This window comes from Cucurbita pepo, chromosome 15, assembly GCF_057944985.1.
Source record: "Cucurbita pepo subsp. pepo isolate OVF chromosome 15, ASM5794498v1, whole genome shotgun sequence".
Lineage (NCBI taxonomy): Eukaryota > Viridiplantae > Streptophyta > Magnoliopsida > Cucurbitales > Cucurbitaceae > Cucurbita > Cucurbita pepo.
The window spans coordinates 2,881,891-2,895,403 of NC_141812.1; the positions used below are offsets into that span (position 1 = coordinate 2,881,891).

Here is a 13,513-nt window from a genome sequence, read left to right on the forward strand (position 1 = left end):
CGGAATTTAAAAATTAGTTAACCAGGGTTTGGAACAAATTTGACCATGAGTTAGGGTTTAGTACTAAGCTTAGGGTAAACTTTTTATTTATTTATTTATTTATTTTTCTTTTGCTGTTTTTAAAATTAAATGGAGGGCTGGAGTTGGGCAAGTGGTCCACCTGCGGCGGCTGGGTCCCACTTTTGTCCCCTTTATCCGACCCTTGGACGGCCATTTTTATATTGATGGACTCGGTTAGGTTACGATGGGACTCACAAATTTTATACTTAGTCGAGCTTTTATATAAATAATAATTTAACCTCGACCAAAAATAACGTCCAATCTTATGAAATCGTAGCGTAGGTGAAACTTTGCAGCTCATCCAGAATTCGACATGTTGGATGATGAAAGTCACACATCGACTAATTTAGAGAATGATCATTGGTTAATAATCAAGAAATATTGTCTCCGAGGCATTTTGGAGAAGCCTAAAGTAGAGTCATGAGAGCTTATGCTCAAAGTGGATAATATCATACCATTGTGGAGAGTCGTGTTCATCTAACACGATATGATTCGATTTCGAAAGGAAAGTCCACTGAACTTTTCTTCTTCTAGCGGGCAACAATATAGGAGGAAGACGGTCAAATCTCACGTGTGGTAGCTATTGAAATAAACTCGAATGCATTAGGGTTTTCAAGCTCCATGCTCGTAAATTTTAACATGGGACCATTTTATTTTACTTCGAAATCTACAGCAATTTGGTCGACGTAACGTCTTGGTCTTTACTGTCGATAAATAAATTTGATCTTTGACCTAAACATAGCTCAACTAGTTAAAGACACAAATGTTTTGATCTACTGACCTAAATATATCATCAATCACATAACGTTAATTAATTGTAATTTAATATATATATATTTTAAATTTTTTTTAATTTTATTCTCAATCTAATCCATTTGTTTATGAATGAGACAAAAGTTTAAAATAAATAATTAATGGGGTTCTAAATATGTGTATAAATTATGTTTAATGGATTATAATTATTATTTTTGTATGGAATAAGCCAATAATAGGGAGATTGATATATCCAACCACCCTAACCTCTCTCTCTCTCTCTCTCTCTATATATATATATATATAGAGGTTAATAATCCGTGTTTGGTTCGTGGGTTGGATTGGGTTGGACCAGATTGAGACATTTTTTTTAGACATGACCTAATTTTCGTGTCAAATCGTGGACCCAACTAAATCTAACTATAAATTTTTTTGGGTTGGTTTAGTTTAAGTTGTTCGGGTCATTTATTTAAATATTTATTTTTTTAATATAAGTAAAATTATTTTACAGAAAGATTCTTAATATATTTTATATATTTTTATTTGGCTCAAGTCAACCCAAAGGTTTTGTCCCATGAACCCAAAACAGAACCGATTCAGTTCGGGTTCAGAAAAATGAACCAAACCCTATCCAAAATGCTAATCCAACCCAACCAACCTGGTTGATCCTGGTTGTCGGGTTGAATATACACCCCTAGTAAAATGTTAATCCGTAAAATATCTATTTATTTATTTTCAACTCGTCAATTTCAATATATATTTAAACAAATTATATTTGAATTATTATAAAATTAAATAAAAATAAAATAAACATATGTACAAAAATTTATATTTTTAAATTAACAATAAGTTCGGTTTCCTTTGATTTAACCCAATTTAGTTTTAAGAGGACTCTTAAACTAACTCAGTGTTAACCCAGATCGTACGTGTTTAAATTAGGTTGGGTTGGTCGGATTTTTTTAGTTCAACAATTTTTTTTAACACCTCTAGTAAATGTCGTTAAGGACGGAAAAATAATCTCGAGTCCAACTTAACGAGCAACGGATTAATGCATCAGCAATCTCTTTAACTACGTTTAATCTCGAGTCATTCCAAATTACACCTTTTTCATTCGAGAAAAACCCTAATTCATTTTTCAAGTGTCTATTGGAAGATCCAAAGGGCTTTTGATTATTTAAAAAATTAGGGTTTACAAAGAAGAGAGAATATTAGTCCAACTTTAAATGAAAATAAATAAATAAATAAATAAATAAAAAGTTAGGTAATTATTAATTTAAATACATGTTTTTTTCTCACTTTGGCACAAATTCTTATTCAGATAAGATTTTCCTTTATAGAAACGAACATTATATTAAAAAATAAAAAATAAAAGTAATTATTAAATAAGCAATGGCTAGGGTTTTGCAGCTTGTCAAAATCTAATAATGTCTAGCTCAAGATTCAAGCAATAACTTAGTTCAATTATATTATTTTTATAATACTTCCTAAGATTGGTAAAATATATATAAATCTATGTATCCTCGTACTATATATTAATTTATAACCCAATGTTTCTTTTTTAATATATATTTGTGATTTAATTTACATTGATTTTAAAATTGGTTGAGCATGGGATATGTTGTACGAGATTTTTTATTGGTTGTGTTCAAAGTGGATAATATCGTACTATTGTGGAGATTTGTTGTTCGTATCAGAGTCATGTTCTTATCTTAATATAGTTATATCAATAGAATTCTTAATAGTTAAACGAAGAAGTTGTGAGCATTGTGAAGATCTGTTCTAGGGTAGGGTTTTGTTGGACTAGTAATATGCTCTAGAGAGGAAGTTGTGAGACTCGTGAAGATCCGTGCTAGAGTAAAGTTGTACTGGACTAGCAATGTGCTCTAGAGAATAAGTTGTGAGCCTCGTGAAGATTCGTGTTAGGGTAGAGTTTTATTGTACTAGCAATGTGCTCCAAATAAGAAGTTGCGGGTCTCGTGAAGATCCGTGCTAGACTAAAGGTGTATTGGACTAGCAATGTTGTCCAAAGAAGAAATGCGAGCCTCGTGAAGATCCGTGCTAGAGTTTTATTGGAGGTCTCGTCTAGGGTAGGCTCAATGGTGTAAAAGGAGGATTATTAGACTTCCACATTAACTAGTTAAAAGGAAGATCACGAGTATATAAGTAAGAGACACTATCATAATTGGTTTCGTTGTCACTAATAATATATAACATAGTACAACTACGAGATCAGGTCATTCAAAAGAGCAATAAGAACAATACTACAGTAGGATAAGTCGAGCGTCCCATCATTTCTCATTCATAAACAAATTAAGTGTATTTTCGAGTAAAAGCGTTTTTATTCTTTTTTCTCTGTCTAATAAATTTATTTTTTTAATATTTTAATGACTTCAGTAGTACGTTTCCACAATTATTGTCATTTTTTCACCGTTCCTCTCACCCACTTTAGTTATAGAAACAATTTTTTGTCTTTCATATAGTCTCGAATAATTGAAGTGAGAGACACACCATATAAATTTTATCGAGTAAAACGAATATATATATATATATATATATATATATATATTAAAAAATACAAGTGGTTTGACAAACTCAAAAAAAAAAAAAAAAAAGAATATTGACTCAAAAATTAAATTAAATTAAATATTAATTTGGTTTCTTAACGATGAACACCAAAGCCAAAGCGTGAGGAGGAAGACGGTGGGTGACATTCACGTGCAAGTCCAGGTCACAGCCCCAGAGTGACACCCTATGGTTGTCGGCCACGATGTGTCTGTCATGTTACATAGGGAACCGCTCTGTATCTTTTTTTTTTCTCTCTCTTCACTTCTAATTCTTCTCCTTAAATTTCGGGTGGTCCTCCAGAATCCTTCCATTTCCTACTCCCACGCTCTTTTCGAATCGCGTGATCTTCACTCCCAAAAATCTCATCTTTTATTTTTTTTATTCAATAAAAATTTAATATGTAGTGTCCAACAAATAAAAAATTATTTAAAAATTTGTATAAACAAGACGACATTTCATATTATATTATTATATTCAAACGGCGTGACATGTAATATCATTATTTAATTTTATCTATCTTATCTATTTTTTAAAGATTAAATACGTAAGTAGTAGCCGTATGTGCATGTATCTGAATAAATATATATATTTATTTATTTTGATTTAAATAAATATATTATTTTTTTTAAAAAGTTATAAAAACAAAAGATTTAAACGGAATTTCCGAGTTGAAAACTTGCCGTATCTAAAACTAACACAAACCCGAGAAGGATTTTGGTTTAGTTAAACTAACTCAGATTTAGTTTTTAGTTTTAGGTCTCGATATACTTCACTATCCAATCAGGTGTATACAAATTCTGATTTAACAATTCAGGTTGAACGAAGATAAATCCTTGTACCCAAACGCCCCCTAAAATTCAACCTAAACATTTATGACTTTTCGCTTTTGGAGGTTTTTCCGTCTTTCTTTATTCTATCCTGATAGAGTGTGGACAAATTAGTGGTTTGACTCAGTTGATACGACCCAAAAATGGTTGATTTATATTGAGATTGACTTAACTTTTTTAGCTACCGAGCCATTTTCAAACCCTTTCCGAAAGGACAAACAGAGAGAAAGCTTCAACAATGATAGAGATTACTACTTACATCAACACCTCACGAGCTTCCTAAACAAGAAAATAAATCGGCACTTGTATTTTCAAATGTAAACTAAATTCTCCTTCAGTTTTGTAAGAACTCCACCACTCATGTTTCCACATGAACGATTAGGATCAAATTATTTGTAACTATTACAAAGTGGACCGTATCAATAGTGTTAATAGGATAAGACATCTAACCTTATCCTATACTACGAGCCCTTTAGATTATTACTTGAATACGATAGTCTTGTATGTCAACCACATACCGTTCCAAATTACATTAATAATTTTGGATTTTCATATAATGGATATTGTTAAATTGTAAATCAAATAATTATTATTTAATTAATTACAAGGATTTATGACATAAATCCCAACAATTGGGACCTGATGCATAAATGTATGCCACATGTTTCGGAATATTTTTCCTTATGATGAGTACGAACGCGTACGTTACGAAAAGAAAAAGGATTGTCATGTTTAACATGATGCCATGACTGTTACTATCTCTTTCAGGTGTCCGACAACAACACCAGAGATGCTAGCTCGACCAGTTCGAAGCTCGAGAGATGTGGGACTTGCATGATTGATCCATATTCACACATACGGGCCGTATATAGAGTAGTACGTATACGTCATAGCATTATGTATGAAGTTCTTATTTGGTTTCCATTGAACCAAAGACTTCTTTAATTGAATAAATTATTATGTATGATTGACAAACCAAGAAATTTCCTATGTTTTACCATTTAAAAAACATAACTTTCGGAGTCTTTAATGATTTAGTCTTTCCTTTGACTAACTCAAATCTACATAAATCTTTTCGAGTTTTCCCAAGCACCTACCACCATTCATCCAATGCACATGCTTGCCCAAACTTTGTTCAACTTTTAATTACTATTATTAATAAAATTTCCACATCTTTTACCCGATCACATGCGTTGAATGAATATGTCCTCGTGTGAAGAAATTTACTTGTTTATCTTTCCATATGTTTAACTTGATCACCCATTATACTAAAATATGTCATACCGAGACTGTTTGTGACGAAAATTTAAGTTTCTGTGTGGAGGAATTTACATGTTTATTCTTCCATATGTTTTACCCGATTGCTTGTTTGAGTAGAACGTGTCCTGCCTTGAATAAAGATGAATAGAGACTCTTTGGGATGAAAATTTAAGTTCTCGTGTGAAGAAATTTACTCGTTCATCCTTCCATATGTTTAACTTGATTGCCCATTATACTAAAATATGTCCTACCTTGAACGAAGATGAATAGAGACGGTTTGTGACGAAAATTTAAGTTCTCGTGTGAAGGAATTTACACGTTTATTCTTCCATATGTTTTACCCGATTGCCTGTTGGAGTAAAACATGTTCGGCCTTTAACAAAAATGAATAGAGACTATTTGGGATGAAAATTTAAGTTCTTGTCCGAAGAAATTTACTCATTTATCCTTCCATATGTTTCACTCGATCTCTTATTGGAGTAAAATATACCTTGAACGAAGATGGAAAGAGTATATTTGGGACGAAAAGTTAAGTTCTCGTGTGAAGGAATTTACTCCTTTATCCTTACACATATTTCATCTGACCGCCTATTGAAGTAAAATATGTCCTTCCTTGAACGAAGACGCATAGAGACTGTTTGGGACGAAAACTTAAGTCCTCGTGTGAAGGAATTTACTTGTTTATCCTTCCAGATGTCTGATTATCGAGTAAAACTTGTCGTGCCTTGAACAAAGATGAATAGAGACTATTTAGGATGAAAATTTAAGTTCCCGTGTGGAGGAATTTACATGTTTATCCTTGCAACCCGATTGCCCGTTGGAATAAAATATTTAGATATTATTGAATATTTAATTGTAAAGGTTAGCAATAATCAATATTAAAAGACAGCCAACTTTATGGATGTTGTTTTGTTTCTCTGTTTAATCATGATAATGATGGAGAAAGTAAGCAAAGGTTTAAGCATTGGTTTAATCATGTACTTAGCAAAGCTTAATTATATTTGTTTTAGTAATTATTGTGTCTCAATATGTACTAAATTTGTTTTAGTTTATATGTTTAAAAATTGGATCTTTGTTTTCCTCTTTATATTTTAGTAAATGTCTATTTTGCCCTTCCGTCTTCGGTCTTTAGGTTGGGTTTCTATAATCTAGGGTCGTTGTAAATATATTAAATATATCAACGAAATACGAGAACAAATTCATTCAATTATTGCTAGAAAAAGAGTTTTAAAAACTCTCTTGGAAAATCATTTCGAGATCTTCGAACATGTTCAAATGATCTGATAACTTGAAAAATCTGATCAACTCAACCCAACTCGTACTATTTGAATTGGATTGAATTCAAATAAATGAAGATTTTATGAATTTTGTTCATGAGTGTTCGTAAAATTAGATCGTGTGAATCAACTCGAATTTATTATTAATTTTATTATTAATCTACAATGGTACGAGGCATTTTGGAAAGCCCAAAGCAAAACCATGACCTTATGCTCAAAGTGGACAATATCATATCATTGTAGAGATCCGTGATTCCTAAACTTAGCCATGACAATAGAAATTCTCAAATATTGAACAAAGAAATGTGAGCCTCGAAGATGTAGTCAAAAGTGACTTAAGTGTCGTAACATGGTATCAGAGTCATGCTCTAAACTTAGCCATGACAATAGAGTTCTCAAATATCGAACAAAGGTGTACTTTGTTCGAGAGTCATGCCCTAAACTTAGCCATGACAATAGAATCCTCAAATATCGAACAAGGGTGTACTTTGTTCGAGAGCCATACCCTAAACTTAGCGATAACAATAAAATTCTCAAATATCGAACAAAGGGTGTACTTTGTTCGAGAGCCATGCTCTAAACTTAGCCATGACAATAGAATCCTCAAATATCGAACAAGGGTGTACTTTGTTCAAGAGCCATGCTCTAAACTTAGCCATGACAATAGAATTCTCAAATATCGAACAAAGATTGTAAGTCTCGAAGGTGTAGTCAAAAGTGACTAAAGTGTCAAACAAAGGGTGTACTTTATTCAAGGGTTCCAGAGAAAGTCGAGCCAAAAAAATTTATGATTGGGTTAGGTTGAATTTATTATTTAATAAGAATTGTTTAGGTTGAAAAAATCCATTGTCTCAACAATTGAATTGAGTTTAAAAAATGTCTCAATTTAACCTAACCCAACTCACAAACACTCCAACGTATTCTAAATTCAATGAATAGATCTCGAGTCAACAGTACGACAGACAGTGTTGCCTACACGCGAATTAGCTTCCGAGGTCAAGCAGTCTCAATTTCACTACAGGATTGATTTGTGAATGAATGTTGGGCTGAACCACCTCAAATGACGTGAGCCACATGCGAGGAGACTCGCACGTACGGTTTTTAGGGGGATCCGGGTTCATTTCACGATCGTCCCATTTACGGGGTTGATTTTACGTTGGTAAAAAATTGTTTTATTAAAAAATTGAAGAATTTTGTCCCCTTATTCTTGGATTTCCACGTTAATACACATGAAAGTTGCCTCTTTTATTTAAAATTATCAATTCAATGTAAGCATATAATATTAGAAACTATATGATATTAATTTTTGTTCTTATCAACTTTGAATATGGGAATTCATAAATGGACAAAAAAATATAATAAATATAAACCAATGTTGTTTAAAGCCAACTAAGTGATGAAATAAAAGCAATTCAACTTATAACATCATCATTATTCTTTTTAATATATGCTTTTATGAACCATATTCATATAATCTAATCTACTCATAATTTAAATAATGATAGGATAGTCATATCATGCTCATAATTTATTATTTAGGTCAAGGTCTAGATAATCTAGGGATATACAAAGTCGATTATTCATATTAATTTATAGTTTTGGTCTATGAATTAAAAAATGTCCTTCCATAGCATACAATCATATATTAGGATCTATCAGGTTCGGATCCCGACACATTCTTGTTTCAAATTTGGTATTGAAATATTGAACGAAAATCTAAAACAACTTGTAGTACCGAATGGGAACAGGGAAGTTATGGAGATTGGACTCTCAGTAGAGAAATTTTCCCGTTTTCTATATATATATATTTTTTTTATAATTAGTACCGATGATATATATTAAAAAAAATGAAGGGTATTAATGAAACTTGTTTATTTATTTTTTAAATAAAATATTAATCGTTTCGGTCCAAAATTAAGGGTAAGAGTATTTTTTTTTATTTTTTTTAAAGTCTAAGGGTAGTGTCGTAATTATTGAAAACGTAGTATTTTTTAGACAAATTACACGTTTTTAATTGGGCCGGTTAGTGGGCTTTGATTTGGCCCATAACGTGCAAAGTCATTGTATTTGGGCCGGAGCCCATTTCGTAACCAGTTCTGAATGCAATGCAATAAAGAAATAAATTGTGCAGTCTAATATAGTAATATAATATCTACTTTATTTGGGACATAGCATATTAGTATGTATATATATATATATATATATATATATATATATAAGTATATATTTACTCTCGATTGTTGTATGATGTGTTCGTTAAGTTTTGAGATTTGAGTCTTTATTTGACGTAGATAAGATCGAGATAAGTCGAACTTGTCGACCAAGTTAATAGTCATCGTGCATCAGCTCCCTCGATCATATCGTCTCTCTCTCTCTCTCACAGTCTCCCTCAGATCATGCCCGCTCTCTCTGATTAGCATCGACCCGTTTCAACGTTCACCATCATGATTGAAGAAATATACGTTTAAGTACAAAATAAGCTCTTTTCATTGTGCCACGAGTATTTTATGGGGATGATAAGATTATACCATATATGTTTTCGGTTTAGTTGGTGGTCATTATGATATTAATGAATTAATGAACACGAGAGTTACAACTTTTCTATTCATTATAGTCGTGATAAATATTTTAAAAAAATAAAATAAATATTTCAAATTAATAATAATAATAAAAATAAAAAAGCATGAAAGAATTTTTTCACCTAACATTTGGAGTGAGATGGACTTTGTCCATTTCATTTTGCACTAGAAATTTTAAGTTGTCATTCTCAATGTACTCCAACCACATAAAAAAATAAATAATAAAAAGGCTCGGTCCCTTCATGTCGATATTATCAACTCTTTATCTAGATATCAAAAAATAAGAAAACGAGTCATTATCACTTTCTATCAATCCATGTCGATACCCAAATCAACGTACACAGATATCAGAAAACACAAAAACAAATCACGATCATTTTCCATCGTTAACTCAAACTCATTGAACTAAACAAAAATAAATCAAAATTAAAGATTATAATTAAATCTAAAGACCAAAATCTATAATTTATTCATTTTTTAGATCTACTAAGAAAGATCACGAGTTTATAAGTAAGGAATACTATCTTCATTGGTACGAGGAAACCAAAAGTACAGCCACGAGAGCTTATACTCAAAGTAAATAATATTATACCATTGTGTGAGGGTCGTGGGTCGTGGTTCCTAAAGTACGAACAATAATGAACTTGGTCTCATCGTATTTGTCTACATTAAACTCCACGGATCCTCGACGTATTAATAAAAAAATTAATAATGGATTAACCTAATTAAAACCCATTACTTCAAATCCAACTGCCTAACTAAGTTAATTAGCTTAACAAGATCTTAGTCTTATTATGTTAAGACAAGACATTAAGGTTGTTCTTGGTGTTTGGTTTTTTTCTTGTTTTTTTCGCTTCAAGATGAAATTTACAATGTTCTTTTAATTGGTTTTTATTATAAAAGAGAGCTAAGTGTCAAAATATGGTGATATCACCTATTTTAGGGTTTCATTTTGTCTCCTTCCTCTTACTTGAGAAGACCCATTCCCCTTTATACTTCAACTCAATCATACCTCTTTATCTATTCAAATATCAATTCATCTTTTTCCATGGCTACTAAGCTTGAGCTTGGATTTCAACACTCTTCTTCTTTGCCTGAAACGGTTCGAGACGGGTGGAATCTGAAAGGTTTAAACCCTATGCATACTCCTGACGTCGTTACCGATGCCGATGACGATGACTCGTGGGAAGTCAGAGCTTTCGCCGAGGACACTCGTAATGTTATGGGAACTACTTGGCCTCCTAGGTCATATACTTGCACTTATTGTAGAAGAGAGTTCAAATCAGCTCAAGCCCTAGGAGGTCATATGAATGTTCACCGTCGCGACCGTGCTCGCCTCCACCAAGCTCCTCCGTCGAATCCAACGAAACCCTCTTCGTCGTCTTCCTCGATTTCCAATTCTTTCATCATCCCACCTCCTGATTTTAATGGTGGAGGCTTGTGCCTTCTCTACCAATTCCCAAACCCTAATGGTATTAATGGTGGGATCAATATCCCTTCTCTTTTCTCCATGTCCAATCATTCCTTCAATACCTTTCTTCCCTCCATGGCGATGTCTCGGGGTCTTCCGGTGAACGACCACCGTCTCGGAGGGCTCGGAGAGAGTAATTTCTCTCGATCTGAACAACAGTTCTCGACGTCCATGGAAAATGGGAACCAAGAACTTGATCTAGAGCTCAGGCTTGGACACGGTCCAGATTCGACTCGAACTCTCATCGAAAATGGACAGAAGATCTCTAAGAGATCATCAGATTGATCAATTTGTAAGATATATGTACATTTCTTGAAGCTCTTTATTTATTTATTTTTCAATTTCATATCTTTTTGTTCTGTTTTGGGATTGAAATAAAATGGAAGATGGATTGAATTAAGAAGAAATTAAAAAAAAAAAAAAAAAAAGTACGAATAAAACGAGGAGATTTTTATTCTCGAAGAATCTTATTGGGAAGAAAAAAAAATTAGGGTTTTGAGCTGTGGGACTGAACAAGAAAGTGAGCAGTGGAATGTCTTTTTCTAGGTTACAGATTTCAAGATAAAAGTAAGCATCTGAGCCTACAATTCCGTGGGGATTATTACTTTCACGATTTACTTCGAGTAAGAAAAAAATTACTCGAACCACTCGAACAGCTCGTATGAAGCATATATGTTTGTATTTAGGATCTCTGTTTGAAAGTGCTTTCGACTTAACTACAAAATCAACATTCAAACATTGAGTATAATGTCTGTTTGCTCGTTTCTGATCAGGATGAATAGTTAGATCAACTGGGTTTTCGTTGGATCTGAAAATGTTCTTATGATTTGTGTCTATTCGATTTTTGAACCTTTAAAAGTGTCTAATAGAACTATGAGCTTTAATGAGTGTTTAATAGGTCTTCAACTTTTTCAAATTTGTCCTATGAATCCTCGAACTTTCATTTTTGAGTTTAATAGGTTTTTGACATCCGATTTTTTAAAAGTTCACTGATCTACTCAACATAAAATTAAAAGTTTAGGGTTAATGTCTCTTTGCTCACTTCCTAGTCATGAATAGTATGAATAGTTAGATCAACTGGGTTTTTGTCGGGTCTGAAAATTTTCCTATGATTGGTCGGGAAATTAACTCCTAGAAAGAAAAAAAGTTAAAATTACAAGTTTGTGTTCAAATTTATGTCTATTCGGTTTTTTAACCTTTAAAATTGTCTAAGAAATCCCTAAACTTTAACCGAATTCAATTTTATCATACATATATCCTTAATTTTTAATTTTGGATCTAACGAGTTCTTGACATACGATATTTTTTTAAAAAAATAACAGATATGCTGACATAAAATTGGAAATGTAACGTTTCATTAGACGTTCAATACGTCAATGATTTACGGGGCCAATTTTGTAAGTTCAAAGGCTTTTTAGATATTTTTAAAGTTCGGATCCCTATAATAAACTTTGGAAATGATTAGATTTAAACTTTTAATATAACTTAGAAACAAATCAATGTAGAGAACCCCATATCATAGCCATTCTCCCCTTCTTCCTCTCTTTCCCAAGTCTAAGCATATAGATTTGGTACATAAAGTTCTTTTTTCCCTACACTTTATTTATTATTTCTATCTCGAACCTTGAGAAAAGCTATTGGGAGAGACGTTTGCAATGTGGGACATTTTAGCACTATAAGAAGTATGAGAATTCGGCACCTGATGGCTCCGACATTCTCCTGTATCTCTAGCGACATGGTCACGTTACTTATTTCTAGTCCTTCCAACATGTTTTGTTCTCACTTATATTCATCTTAAAAAAATTTCTAGAAGTCATCCAACATAGAATTATTCCAAACAAAGTACGCTTAACTATGTAACTTATTGGTATAGGTAGTGACTTTCAATTTTTTTTTTATAGCATTTCTTAGTGATCCTATCTTTAGAATCGCTCTCATTCAGATGTGATCTCGGTTCATTCATGTACCTCTCATTCACTCGGGTATCACAAAAGGTTTAGAAATATCATTTTGAATGCAATAATCTCTCATACCCTCATCAGACAAAACCAAGACAATGACAAAGTACTCAACGACAGAACAAAGGCATCTCTTTGTCCCAAAAAATGAAGAAAGTTACAGTCGATTATTGCAAGCAAAAAAAAAAAAAAAAAAAAAAAGTTTAAATGCACTTTTGTAGTTTCTTCTTAGGTTTATTTTGGTCCTCGTATTTTTTAAACGTCACGTGTTCCTTGTCTCGGGAGCCTCAAACCACATACGAGAGAACTTCATCTCTCTCTTTTTTTTTTTCACCCCGGGAAGATTACGGCTTTTGTGAGTGTTCTGCACAATACGATCATCCAGAGTGTTGGAAAGAAATCAATAACTTTTTGATTTTCGATTTCCCGATCACTTGAAGACAAGTATGAAAAATAAGGGTCTCAATTTGGAAAATTTGTGAAAAAATGTCACGTAATTCATAGGCCGAGAAGGTACTACGCCTTCCTACGATGACGAATGCCTCTTTTTTCTTCTCTTCAGTCTACAATAAACAAGTGGGAGAGACGGGATTCATGTTCATTTTGGTCTCAATTTCAACTTTTCTTCCTTTTGATTTTTTATTTGAAGAGATAACATTTTGTTCTACTCATTTCAATCTTTTCTTACAATTCTAACATGTGAGATCTCACGTCCGTTAGAGAGAAGAATAAAACATTGCTTATAACAACGTTGAATTCTCTC

At 32.5% G+C, this 13,513-nt stretch overlaps 1 protein-coding gene across 1 annotated transcript; it reads left to right on the plus strand.

The window, feature by feature from the left end:
• The first annotated feature begins 10,261 nt into the window (after positions 1–10,261).
• Positions 10,262–11,209, plus strand: LOC111776333 (uncharacterized). The gene has a single exon (XM_023655762.2). It carries the CDS (start codon positions 10,370–10,372, stop codon positions 11,075–11,077), a length of 708 nt encoding a protein of 235 aa, XP_023511530.2. The 5' UTR covers positions 10,262–10,369; the 3' UTR covers positions 11,078–11,209.
• Positions 11,210–13,513: the final 2,304 nt, after the last annotated feature.